At 38.2% G+C, this 14,050-nt stretch overlaps 2 protein-coding genes across 3 annotated transcripts; both read right to left on the bottom strand.

The window, feature by feature from the left end:
* Positions 1 to 1,257: 1,257 nt before the first annotated feature.
* Positions 1,258 to 10,585, bottom strand: LOC122646016 (subtilisin-like protease SBT3.9). Its single transcript, XM_043839469.1, has 10 exons — positions 10,474 to 10,585; positions 4,275 to 4,366; positions 4,089 to 4,186; positions 3,842 to 4,000; positions 3,023 to 3,660; positions 2,848 to 2,936; positions 2,524 to 2,760; positions 2,296 to 2,416; positions 1,955 to 2,144; positions 1,258 to 1,845 (listed from the first exon to the last, which is right to left on the bottom strand). Exons 1-10 carry the CDS (start codon positions 10,576 to 10,578, stop codon positions 1,277 to 1,279), a joined length of 2,298 nt encoding a protein of 765 aa, XP_043695404.1. The 5' UTR covers positions 10,579 to 10,585; the 3' UTR covers positions 1,258 to 1,276.
* On the bottom strand, positions 8,929 to 10,186 carry LOC122646013 (subtilisin-like protease SBT3.9). 2 transcript variants are annotated; one of them, XM_043839467.1, is made up of 3 exons: positions 10,053 to 10,186; positions 9,803 to 9,964; positions 8,929 to 9,682 (listed from the first exon to the last, which is right to left on the bottom strand). In XM_043839467.1, the coding sequence occupies exons 2-3, from the start codon at positions 9,960 to 9,962 to the stop codon at positions 9,024 to 9,026; spliced, it is 819 nt and encodes a 272-aa protein (XP_043695402.1). In that variant the 5' UTR covers positions 9,963 to 9,964; positions 10,053 to 10,186; the 3' UTR covers positions 8,929 to 9,023. The 2 variants fall into 2 exon arrangements, with proteins under 2 accessions (XP_043695402.1, XP_043695401.1); XM_043839466.1 differs by lacking the exon at positions 10,053 to 10,186 and having other exon boundaries at positions 9,803 to 9,974.
* Positions 10,586 to 14,050: the final 3,465 nt, after the last annotated feature.

The following is a 14,050-nucleotide window of genomic DNA, read 5'->3' as shown; positions in this document are numbered from 1 at the left end:
TTCGATACGAAAATGTTTTCGGCATTCGGGAATCAGTACAAATTTACACCTTTATTCTTTTGAATTATTTTTTCTCATGCCTAGAATTAGGTCGAAAAGTATTGAAATGTTTTTTGATTGATGATAAACCCTTGAAGAGTCTCTAATGGTGGTGATCTTGTGATCCTTGAAGTCCTGGCAAAGTGGAGACTTTGGTGAAGAGTCTTGGGGACATGTGTGATAGTATTATTGTAGTTTATTTTTCAAGTTTTTTTTTCTTTTGGAGATAAAATACAATTCAGTCAAGCAGATATCTGGCATCGTATATGCCTGCTAGTATAAGTGCAAATGGTAACTCATTATATTGCCTTTAATTATCTTAATTTGTATTTCACTAAAAAAAAAATTTCTTAATTTGTAATAAACTTTAGGGAGAATGTTCTCTGTGCCAGGGGCGTAAGCTACGCCCAGACACATTGGGGGGGGGGGGTGCAATGACCACCCTGCCCTCCTGAGTGATAGGCCCATGTGTCTAGGTGCAGCCTGCGCTGCGGCACAGAGAACATCAACCCTAAACTTTATAAGACAGAAATAAATATTCTGTACCATCTTAATTAGATGATAAAGCCAATTTCGGTATTAGTTTTAAAGAAATTAGGAGGGAGAGAGGGAGAGATTAAGGATGTAAATGGATAGTCGAAGAATTGGGTTCGATTCGATTCACATCTGTATTTGTAACCGGTTGGAAAGTAGCTAGATTCAAGTTTGGATAAACTTGAACCTAATCTATACAATTTTAATAGATATCAATTAATAATAAAAAATTAAATAATTAATGATCTTGAGGTTTTTTGAAAATTCAATAGGTTCTAGAGAGTGAGGAAAAGAATTAAGACAACTGAGAGACATGGATCAACAGCGAATCCTATTCGTCTGGGGGAGGAAGGTCCGGGTTACATAAGTTAGAGATGTAAACGGATAATTAAAAATCTGGATTTCTTTCACTCTCATAGGTTCTAGAGAGTGAGGAAAAGAATTAAGACAACTAAGAGACATGGATCGACAGCGAATCCTATTCGTCTGGGAGAGGAAGGTCCGGGTTACATAAGTTAGACATGTAAACGGATAATTAAAAATCTGGATTTCTTTCACTCTCACATCCATTTAGAGGTATCCGTATCCAATCAAGGGATATATGAATCATTTCAAAGGGCTCCATGGGACAATAAGAAGTAGAAGACGAGGTGTTTTATTTCAATTTTATGTCGAAAACTACAAGAAAGAAAGAAAAAGAACCCTAAGTGTCCACAAAAGCTTCATACTCAACAACACGAACCGCCAACGGAATCCTTACCAAATGTTGACCATCAGTCCAAGACAAGCTTCCAAATGAGTAATCCCCGAGCAACTTCAGAGTAGAAGTAAAGGTCACTTTGAATGAAAGCATGGTGATGGATGAATTGAAGGATAGTGTCTGTGGTTCAACTTTCATTTTTACACCCTCAGGAGATTCCACCAAAGCTATGTAGAATGAATTAACAGACCCCACATTTGTCACAGTCCTGGTGACTGTTATGGTATTTTTAAGGATTGGGATGGAGATAGAGGGGAGATTCAGGTCAAACTCAGAATACTTATTTTTCCAACAAGAGACTTTTCTTTTGTTTATGTTGGTAATCTCTTTACTGGTGTAGCCCATGGAACAGAGGAACAGATTGTAGTTCTCCTTGTTAATATCATAAATGAGCCCTGGATCTGCCACTTTCTTGGGATTGATAAGCCCTCCACCCATATCGAAAGGGTCAGCTGGCTTGCGAGTATCTCCCAGTGCCCATATCACCTGTCCATCTGTGCCAGTTACTGAGGCTGCCAGTGTTCATGGATGGGGGGGGGGGGGGGGGGGCGGGGTTTAGTTGTTTGACATATGTGAGCAGTTATTCAGTAAAAGTTAATCTCAAATGTATATAAGACTCACCAGTAGTCACAATTGCTGATCTTATGGCAGCAGGTGACCAATCTTTGTGCAAAGATTTGACGAGGGCAGCCACTCCAGCTACATGAGGGCAAGCCATTGAAGTTCCAGTATCAAATGCATACCCGTGACCATCGTTAAGTGGTGGTGGGTATGCTGCTAAGATGTTCACTCCAGGTGCAGCTATATCAGGCTGCCACCACAATTAATATAACTTCAAATACTAGAAGTATATATACTGCAATGAAGGAATCCTATGCATAGGAAGTTTTCCTCAAATAAGATAATTTCTTATCGCCAAAGAAAAACTTATACACTTATATTTTCTCCGAGCCTAAACACACCTTCAACACTGCAGGTGACAAAGAACTTGGTCCTCTAGATGAGAATGAAGCCACTCGCGGAGATATTGATTTCCCAACTACAGACTTGGGCATACTGAGCTTCACAACACTTGACTTGTTCCTGCAGGCAAATGGGATTAAATGCATTAATGTGATTAATCTTTGATTAATGTGCCAGACCCAAACAATTAGACCACAAACATCAATTGGGTGTCATTATCTCCTTACCTTGTTCTTCTGATGTAGGAAACTATTTTTGTCCCTATTTCATAATCTACTTTAATACAAGGGATAGGGCATGGAATGATAAGGTCAGTGAGAGGTTGTGTATATATAAGGCCAACTCCTCCTGCTTTCCCAACTGTGACATATGCAACTCCAAAATCCTGTTCAGATGGTTGTAAAAAACAGAGGACAACCTTTCCTGCCACTAATGTCTCATTGAGACTTCCTTGTTCGCAAACTCTGCACCAAACCAAAAGACAAACTTTGGGGAAAAGTCTAAACGTTAAAAGCAAGGTTGAAGAAGAGGAAATATCAAAAAATTATCACATTGCATCAGCTTCATTATCTATAGCCAGGTCTCCTGAGTATACAATATCGATGAAACCTCTGTGCTTTACAGGTGATTGGGATTGGCCCTGCAACAATTATGATAATGGAAAGTAAGTGTAGCAGTTATAACATGAGTTTGTTTTTTAGATTCTTAAAACCCTTTAGACATTACCAAGAAAGTTTGTTTGTTTCCAAGTGTAATTTCTGTTAGGAAAACCCTGTCAATAGTGGTGGCTGCAACAGAGATGATCCAAGGAGCTGTGCCCTTAGCTGTATAAGAGTAAGGGCCATCGTTCCCTGCCCCAAGGACCGCAGTTATCCCCTTTGCTACTGCATGAAATGCACCAACTGCAAGTCCATTATCGACGTAGTCCCCCAGGGGCTGTAATATTTCCCCTATAGACGCAGATATAATGTCTACTCCATCATGTATGGCCATGTCAAATGCTTTTAGTATATCTGCATATGAACATCCTAATCCATTCCAACACGCCTTGTAGATTGCTAGGCGAGCAAGAGGTGCACCCCCTCTAGCTAAACCGGTACCAAGCCCTTCATAGCTTACATTTGCTACAAAACGACCTGCAGCTATGGAAGCACAGTGAGTGCCATGCCCTGTGTTGTCCCTTGGGGACAAATAGTCTTCAACCCCAGTGGTGTTAACTCCTTTGGCAAACCAGCGAGCGCCTATTAGTTTCTTATTGCAGTGAGTTGAATTGAAAGACTCTCCAGTTTGGCAAATTCCTTTCCAACGCGATGGAATTGGACCCATATTATCATCCTTGAAGCTTTCTGACTCTGGCCAGATTCCTAAGGAAATTTATCCCAAAACAAATCCATCTTTATCAGTAGCTCAGATTGTTGGGGACTCTATTATCAGTAGCTCAGATTGTTGGGGACTCTATTATCAGTAGCTCAGATTGTTGGGGACTCTACAGGTTAGAATTCATCCTTAAAGCTACTCATGCATTAAGGATCATAGGTTAATTACCTGAGTCTATCACGCCAATAATAGTCCCCTCACCCATATTAGCTTCAGATAAAAGGTTACTTTGATGCTCATGTGGATTGAGTCCAAGATAATCCCAGCTTCGGGTAGTATGGAGTTTATAAATGCGATTAGGGAACACTCGGACAATACCCGGCATGTCTACAATTTATTTATGTAATTAGTATCCATTAAAAGAAGATATGTTCATGAACATTAAAGTTTTTTCCAGCCAGTAGTTCATAGTTACCTGCAACTGCTTTTGCTTGGGAATCACTAAGAGTAGCTGCAAACCCCGAGAAGCCATGCTTATAGCTATAGAGAATTGAATTCTTGGCAGCTTCTTTGCTTCAGAAAGAAATTCAAGAAAATTTTAATACTTAATTATGATATATACAGTAATGTTAAGCAGAATGAAGGAGGAATTTATATATACCTTCCGAGCAATGTGGCTAGCATGTCATGGTGAGACTTCACAGCAATTGCTGGGTTCTCATGCTGCTTCTCACCCATATAAACTATGTACACCTGAGGCGGTTGAAGCATTAATATGATTAATGATATTAATATTTCACTTAGTCACCTTATTAATTAATTAAATTCTGAAGTTACTTACATTGGTTGTAGTCTCAGCAAATGTATGAGACTTCCAGCAATGGAGATTGAGAAAGAAGAGAGCAATGATCACTTGGAAGTGAAAGTGTAGTGAGAAAGTAGCCATTAGATGTGGAATGTGAAGTCTGAAATGAACCTCTGGTTAAGCCCCTGAAGTTCAACTGCTCCATTATATAGGGAGAGAGAGGCCAACTGCAACAAATAGTCATATGAAATCATAACGATACCGCTAAGCAGCTCATTATGGTGGGACCTGCCAACTCACCATTTCAAAATGTATGGCTTCAATTTCATCTTGTTCTTCTAACAAAGATCAATTTACCTTGCTCTATTGAATGAATGGACTATGTCGTAAGAATAAAGCTATAGTATGGAAAGAAACTCTGTTACTTCTTCTGATGCCTGTAAAATTTCTATGTACATTTGTTGGTATTTTGCTCACAGTTAAAAATGGATGTCTATTAAGTATTCTTGCTTTCATGTATGGTATTATTCATTTTCTTTCATATTAGTTTAAAATCCAATCCTGATAGAGAATGGAACTGTTATTATTGGGCATGGTTTGCTTTTGTTGTATATCGTATTTGCTATTAGTAGTAAAGGGTAGTTGTGTTGCTTAATTGGGTTCCCTAATCATTTGGTCCACCAATTCAAATAAAGTACTCTGTTTTTTAATGGTAAAATTGAAGTGTTGAATCCCTTTTTGATCTTTTGATAGTCATTCTGAAAGTATCATTCACAATCCAGAGCTCAAATTGATTATAAAAGCTATATCTTTAATCACTTTCCTAAAGTAAAAACAAAAAGAAAAGTTCAATTTTCAAGTCCATGGATTTGCCATCTCCACTTTGTAGGGGACTTTAATTTCCATAGGTGCTCATTATTGATTTATTGATTCCACTTGTAGCTTTCTTGTATCCATCCCAAGGCTCAATGTTCAGCTACTTCCACCTTTCCTCAACATGAGTTGGAACTTATTAAGAATAGATAATAGACTAGCATAATCAAACACCTAAAAGAAAGAAAATCATGTTTGTTTTTTTATAGTGAATAAGATATTCATTACCAAAGAAGAAAAGAACAAAACCAACCAGAATTGGTGTCTTAAAATAGCATGTTTTAAGACCTGAATTGGTTTTGCTTTATCAAAGCATGAAAGGAATTAGTCTCACTCACCATCCAGAATTGGTGTCAAGTGACTTCACTTGCTAGTCTTTAAAACAATTTCTTCATCCTAATATTAGTGTGTTTATTCTTTTGAATCATAAATATAAGGTGAACATTCATTTAAAACTAAGAAGGAAGTTGCAATGGCTTAAGATAGTGCAGTCATCAAACTCCGAAGAGGCGATTTACATCATAACTTGCCGTTGACTAAGCTCACTGTTCAGTAGCATAACTTCAAAGATCTTCACAGCACTGAAGCCATTCTGGGCATGATCAAGGATGGCTCCTACCAATCCAAGTTTATTGATTCTATAATGAGCCAATGTTTGAAATTTTCGAATCTCCCTTGCATTAGTTCTTTCTTGTTCACTCCTTTGGGGTGTTTGACTTTCCTTTGTACTTTGTGGGTTGTCTAATCAAAAGTATAAATTCATCCCTAGTGGTAATTTTCTTGATTGATTGAAATTATAACTAAAACAGAAAAAGCTTACAAATAATGTGTCATAGTTAGTGTGGATTAAGAAATCGGGTTGCATCCATACCAGAGCTCTCCAACTAATGAGCCACTCAAATTAGGCACACGGTGTATCTGACAAACCACTCTTTGCTCTTGAGATCATATGTGTTTTATAAGCCACGACAACAATTGATGATTATAGTCTTCAATAAAAGTATACATGCAAAGTAGAAATTGTAGTTTACTTGGTGAATGGCTATCAACGTAACCACTAAGAAATAAACCTAAAGATGGAAGATACTCATATTGCGTGCACCTATTGTTACCTTGGAGGGTTCTTATAACCCTAAAATATGAAATGTCTGATTCAATTTTGGAATAATGGCATATTATATAATTATTTTAAATAATTTTAAGATGTAAAATAAATGAAAAACAAACATTGGAAAATTTTACGGTAACATTTTACTTCATATTTTACCTCTCAGAAACAAACATTGGAAAATGTTTCAATATGAACCATGTAAAATTTTACCTATGAAAATTTTACATCGAAACAAACAGAGCCTCAATAATAAGTGTCTCTGTCAATCCCTTCAATAACAAGTATCATTGTCAATAACGAGTGTCCTTGTTTGTTACAAAGAGGAAAGAGGTAGGATCTCATTTTATTTTATTTTTTTTGGTAACAAAGGTAGGATTTCATTGGGTATCAAATGATGGGTTTTCATTAAGCTTTAACAAACTTTATTTTGAAAAGGAGGGGGGTCCATTATTTCGTTTGGTTCATGGTTAGTTTTGTTCTAGTTAATCTATTACATGCAGGAAATCATGAAGACCCCAAACCTGCTGACTTGTCCTCAAACTCAAGTCATTGCCTACTTATTCCTCAATTTCTGTTATTGACATCAGCTTTGAATTAGTGACCTACCTTCTGATAGGGATTGTGCTCTTTCTCTAAAGCCTCAAGTTCATGCTCTAGGGTGAAAATGCGTATAATTCTTAAATTCAAATGCTTGAGAACAAGGCATAAAGGAAGCAACCCTCTTAGTTAAGAGTCTGGTTTAGAAAAGGTGATACTTTTATTTGCTTGAACAGCTCTCTAAGCTTAAAATCCATATGTAGTTTCCATTTAAATATGCATTCATAAATATACATAGATAAGCTCTGGAGATGTTCTTGATTTCAAAATGCATTTCATCTTGATGTTGTTATGTTTTTGCTCCCCTACGTGTCCACAAAAGATTCATACTCAACAACACGAACCGCCAGCGGAATCCTGACCAAATGCTGACCATCAGTCCAAGACAAGCTTCCAAATGAGTAATCCCCAAGTAATTTCAGAGTAGAAGTAAAGGTCACTTTGAATGAAAGCATATTGATGGATGAATTGAAGGATAGTGTCTGTGGTTCAACTTTCATTCTAACACCCTGAGGAGATTCTTCCAAAGCTCTGTAGAATGAATTAACAGACCCCACATTTGTCACAGTCCTGGTGACTGTTATGGTATTTTTAAGGCTTGGGATGGAGATAGAGGGGAGATTCAGGTCAAACTCGGAATACTTATTTTTCGTACAAGAGACTTTTCTTTTGTTTATGTTGGTAATCTCTCTACTGGTGTAGCCCATGGAACAGAGGAACTGAATGTAGTTCTCCTTGTTAATATCATAAATGAGCCCTGGATCTGCCACTTTCTTGGGATTGATAAGCCCTCCACCCATATCGAAAGGGTCAGCTGGCTTGCGAGTATCTCCCTGTGCCCATATCACCTGTCCATCTGTGCCAGTTACTGAGGCTGCCAATGTTCATGGATTGGGGGGGGGGGGGGTGGCTTAGTTGTTTGACATATGTAAGCAGCTATTCAGTAAAAGTTAATCTCAAATGTATAAAAGACTCACCAGTAGTCACAATTGCTGATCTTATGGCAGAAGGTGACCAATCTTTGTGCAATGATTTGATGAGGGCAGCCACTCCAGCTACATGAGGGCAAGCCATTGAAGTTCCGGTATCAAATGCATACCCGTGACCATCGTTAAGCAGTGGTGGATATGCTGCTAAGATGTTCACTCCAGGTGCAGCTATATCAGGCTGCCACCACAATTAATATAACTTCAAATACTAGAAGTATATATACTGCAATGAAGGAATCCTATGCATAGGAAGTTTTCCTCAAATAAGATAATTTCTTATTGCCAAAGAAAAACTTATACACTTATATTTTCTCTGAGCCTAAACACACCTTCAACACTGCAGGTGACAAAGAACTTGGTCCTCTAGATGAGAATGAAGCCACTCGCGGAGATATTGATTTCCCAACTACAGACTTGGGCATACTGAGCTTCACAACACTTGACTTGTTCCTGCAGGCAAATGGGATTAAATGCATTAATGTGATTAATCTTTGATTAATGTGCCAGACCCAAATAATTAGACCACAAACATCAATTGGGTGTCATTATCTCCTTACCTTGTTCTTCTGATGTAGGAAACTATTTTTGTCCCTATTTCATAATCTACTTTAATACAAGGGATAGGGCATGGAATGATAAGGTCAGTGTGAGGTTGTGTATATATAAGGCCAACTCCTCCTGCTTTCCCAACTGTGACATATGCAACTCCAAAATCCTGTTCAGATGGTTGTAAAAAACAGAGGACAACCTTTCCTGCCACTAATGTCTCATTGAGACTTCCTTGTTCGCAAACTCTGCACCAAACCAAAAGACAAACTTTGGGGAAAAGTCTAAACGTTAAAAGCAAGGTTGAAGAAGAGGAAATATCAAAAAATTATCACATTGCATCAGCTTCATTATCTATAGCCAGGTCTCCTGAGTATACAATATCGATGAAACCTCTGTGCTTTACAGGTGATTGGGATTGGCCCTGCAACAAATATGATAATGGAAAGTAAGTGTAGCAGTTATAACATGAGTTTGTTTTTTAGATTCTTAAAACCCTTTAGACATTACCAAGAAAGTTTGTTTGTTTCCAAGTGTAATTTCTGTTAGGAAAACCCTGTCAATAGTGGTGGCTGCAACAGAGATGATCCAAGGAGCTGTGTCCTCAACTGTATAAGAGTAAGGGCCATCGTTCCCTGCCGGAAGGACCACAGTTATCCCCTTTGCTACTGCATGAAATGCACCAATTTCAAGTGTATTATCGACGTAGTCCCCCAGAGGCTGTAATGTTTCCCCTATAGAAGCAGATATAATGTCTACTCCATCATGTATGGCCATGTCAAATGCTTCTAGTGTATCTGCATCTGAACATCCTAATCCATTCCAACACGCCTTGTAGATTGCTAGGCGAGCAAGAGGTGCTCCCCCTCTAGCTAAACCGGTACCAAGCCCTTTATAGCTTACATTTCCTACAAAACGACCTGCAGCTATGGAAGCACAGTGAGTCCCATGCCCTGTGTTGTCCCTTGGGGACAAATAGTCTTCAAGCCCAGTGGTGTTAACTCCTTTTGCAAACCAGCGAGCACCTATTAGTTTCTTATTGCAGTGAGTTGAATTGAGAGACTCTCCAGTTTGGCAAATTCCTTTCCAACGCGATGGAATTGGACCCATGTTATCATCCTTGAAGCTTTTTGACTCTGGCCAGATTCCTAAGGAAATTAATCCCACAACAAATCCATCATTATCAGTAGCTCAGATTGTTGGGGCCTTCAAAGGGTAGAATTCATCCTTAAAAGCTAGCCATGCATTAAGGATCATATGTTAATTACCTGAGTCTATCACACCAATAATAGTCCCATCACCCATATTAGCTTCAGTTAAAAGGTTACTTTGATGCTGATCATGTGGATTGAGTCCAAGATAATCCCAGCTTCGGGTAGTATGGAGTTTATAAATGCGATTAGGGAACACTCGGACAACACCCGGCATGTCTACAATTTATTTATGTAATTAGTATCCATTAAAAGAAGATATGCTCATGAACATTAAAGCTTCTTCCAGCCAGTAGTTCATAGTTACCTGCAACTGCTTCTGCTTGGGAATCACTAAGAGTAGCTGCAAACCCAGAGAAGCCATGCTTATAGCTGTACAGAATTGAATTCTTGGCAGCTTCTTTACTTCAGAAAGAAATTCAAGAAAGTTTTAATACGTAATTATGATATATACACTAATGTCAAGCAGAATGAAGGAAGGAGGAATTTATCGCTCTCTCTCTCTATATATATGTATATATTTATATACCTTCCCAGCACTGTGGCTAGCATGTCATGGTGAGACTTCACAGTAATTGCTGGGTTCTCATGTTGCTTCTCACCCATATACACTATGTACACCTGAGGTAGTGAAAGTACTAATATGATTAATGATGGATCTCTTCAGTTATTAAATATTGTTTCACTTAGTCACCCTATTAATTAATTCAATTATGAAGTTAACTTACATTGGTTGTAGTCTCAGCAAATATGTGAGAGTTCCAGCAATGGAGATTGAGAAAGAAGAGAGCAATGATCACTTGGAAGTGAAGGTGTAGTGAGAAAGTAGCCATTAGATGTGGAATGTAAAGTCTGAAATGAAGCTCAAGTCCCTGAGGTTCAACTACTCCTTTTTTAGAGAAAGAGAGAGAGAGGCTGGGCCGAACGAATATTCCTACATGATTGTGGTGGGCCCTGCCACCTCACCATTTCACAATGTAGGGCTTACTAATTACTATGTTGATCATGGTAATGTCCAAATATGTGGAGTGTAAATACTCTCCATCTCCAACTATCAAAAGCAACTTTGAATTTTACTACACATGTTTTCTCTTTAAACAAGGACCCCTCGATCATTTTTTTGGGTGAATAAAAAATTCATTACCAAAGAGAAAGAACAACAAAGACCACATAAAGAGGGGGGAGGGAGAAAAAACTCAAACTAACTAGGAAATTAGCCCTTCAAGCCTCATCAGAAAGGTGTAATTTTGAAAATACTTGGTCTGATGTAACTCTTTCGGGTTCTATCTAATATATTTCTTGTGTTTCCATCAAAAAAAAAAAAACTCTCCATCTCCATATAAGATGGTGGGTTGACATGGACAAAATTTTGCCGCTACACTGCTGGCAGCCAAGGAAATGTAATCTTAAAGGGTATTTTAGAATAATAAAACCTAGGAGGGTATTTATGAACGCAAAGGGGGAAATGTAGCAGATATCCTCTCTAGCGCGCAAAATTTGGATGACCTTGTACATGCCAAATTGCACCTTTTCAGGATCAATATACACATGCTTTCTCTTTCAATAAGGGAGAGAGGGGTTTTCTTTTTCTTTTTTTTTTTTCTTTTTTTTTTGTTTGTTTCCTTCTCAGAAACTCACTAAAATATGTGTTTGAGACCAATGATTTCTACATCAGTTTGGTTGTGTTGGCCTTTGCTGGGCAAAGAATCCAAGGTTCAAATCTAGACTTGTGTCAACTCCTCAACCCCACATAAAGAGAAAAGAGACAAGTTATTTGTATGGATATTAGCTTGAAAGACTATTTTATGTGGAAGTTTAGCTTTAGAAATTGAGATGATACGATAAGGTTGATAATGAAAAACAGTGAATATCAACTCAACTAAAAGTTCCCTTTAAGAATTGCAAAGCTAAAGGATTAAGTGAGAAAGAAAAAAAAAAAAAAAAAAGGACGGGAAGAAAATAAGTTACAGATCTTTCAGTAATTAAAGGGATTTGGAAACAAAGTATAAGTATAATACAATTAATAGAAACTCTTTTGTTTTCATCTACATCTATGTATTTGTCTTTGGTTGTTTCTAAGTTTTAATAAAAGAAATATACAGATAAGAGAAGCCTGAAAAAAGGGTGAAAAGAAGAGAAAAGTAAAGCAAGTAGTGAAGGAAAGAAAGGGGAAGGTGTTGTTGACATGTCTCTTGAAGGAAGAATCAAAGTTTCCTTTAACCACTCCCATAATCCATCTAGAGTGGTTTTGATGATGAGAATCTTAGTAAAAGTTAAGCATAAATACTTCATATTACTGCACTGAGAATCAAAATAATCTCTAATAAATAAAAGTCACCTTTTCTTTCTTTCTTTCCTTCTTTTTCCCCCTCCTCCTTAGATGCTATGGCCCTATCTATGGTGGTGTGGGGTGATTCATGACTTGGTACAAGTGATGATCAAGTTCTTTACAGGTAACAGAGGTGCAATGAAGATAACATTGTCGTCAATTTGCAGGTCTTTTTCAATTAAATCCTTTCCACATGAACCAATTGTAGATCCTTTGGCTTCAAAAGGATCAATCTTTTGATATGAGATCTTTGATTTTGTGGGCTTTTTTGTGTTCAAAGAGAAGCAGATGATAGACCCACCATGTCAAATGTCATTGTTATGCTAGAAAGTGATTCTAGAGATCTTCCTCAGCCTACAGAACCTGCATTTGCTTTGGGAAGATTTGTGGTCCAAACTAATCAATCTTCCACTATCATTTGTTCTGTAAATGCAGTTACTGTTTCTAATGTCACACCTCGGTGAGAGTCAAGGTGGAGTCTCTGGCTCTACTTCCCAATATAGGAGGTTTGCAATATTGATGCCAAGATCCTAAGCATGTGGGACCCCAAAAAAAATTATTTATTTTCGAAGAGATGCTATGTTGAAATGGTAAAAAATGCAATATTTTCGAAATTCTGATTTAGAAAATACACAGTTTTAATGAAATTTCGGTCATTTTGTTTCGGTATTTTGATATTTTACACCCCGAAAATGACTAAGAAAAACTCATAGAATAAATACAATTTTTCGGCGAAATTTCGATGTGGCCGAAATGACTTTCCAAGACGAGTTTTAATACTATGCCCACATCATTATCTGTCCTCACCCCCCCCCCCCTTCGTTGCAACTCTTCCCTGCTCATTGTCTCCCCGCCCCGTTCATGCTCCCTCCCCACCTCACCCCTGTTCAATTCACTCCCTGCAAACCTTCCTATCGCCCTCTCCCACCTCGACCCCTGCAATCAACAGTCCTAGTGCAATATATAAGTAGGATTGCGAGATGCAGTGTTACCTTCCTTGAAGTAACCACAAGTGAGGAGAACATGTAGGAATGAGAGAGAGATTAAAAAAGGAAAAGAAAAATTAAGGCCAAGAGAACACTATCAGTCAGTTGTTACTACCATGTTACAAACAGATTATCCCATTATTCAGTTTTCATATTTGAATAACATACGAGTGAGTAATAATGTTATGGGGCGGCATTCTTTGTGAGGAAACCAATGAGAGCGTGTGTGATGGTATCATGGAGGTGGGATTTCTGTCTTTCATAGGGGTAGTGTAGTTATTTCGCCTCTATGTTTAGGCATGGGTTGTACACTTGCCCACATAGAACTCTACTCCTAATGTTATGGGTTCGGGATCACTGTCAAGCTGCGTAGCCCCTGCATCCACGTGAGGCCAATGAAAGCATGTATGGGACATCAATGGTAAGATTTTCACATTTCATGGGGCCAGGGCAATCATTTCGCCTCTCCCCACCCCCCACCTTCTGACCGCAGACACCACACAGCCTGACTGATCTTTTTCCGTAATGTTATATGCACATCTAGTCATTTCCATTAGCATCTTTGGATTGTGGATGATGATTATAACCACTGACCCATAGAACCTATGTTATACTTTAATTGGCATGAGATTCAAACTTATAAACACATAGGTTATATTGAGACACAGACTCAGTTTCAGGCTGCACTACTCCTTGCTCCACTTTCATATTTGCAGCCACCATATCCTTCATGCAGAAAATCAAGTTTCTAGGCCAGAATCCAACCCCCCCCCCCCCCCCCACCAAATCGACTAGACCAGGCTCCATTAAGATATAAGAAAGTTCCAGTGTGAAACAGTATGAATTTTGTATCAAGGTTGTTTGGCCCATACAAATATAGAGAGAAAGAAGAGAAATAAAATTTAAAAAAGAAAAAAGGTTATTTGTCTTGTGTAACTAACTCATCAAGTCCCATTCCCTTCAATTTAAAAAGGACATACCCAATGCTCA

The sequence above is a fragment of the Telopea speciosissima genome, chromosome 11 (assembly GCF_018873765.1).
Source record: "Telopea speciosissima isolate NSW1024214 ecotype Mountain lineage chromosome 11, Tspe_v1, whole genome shotgun sequence".
Taxonomy (NCBI): Eukaryota; Viridiplantae; Streptophyta; class Magnoliopsida; order Proteales; family Proteaceae; genus Telopea; species Telopea speciosissima.
This window is presented reverse-complemented; position numbering and strand designations above follow the sequence as displayed.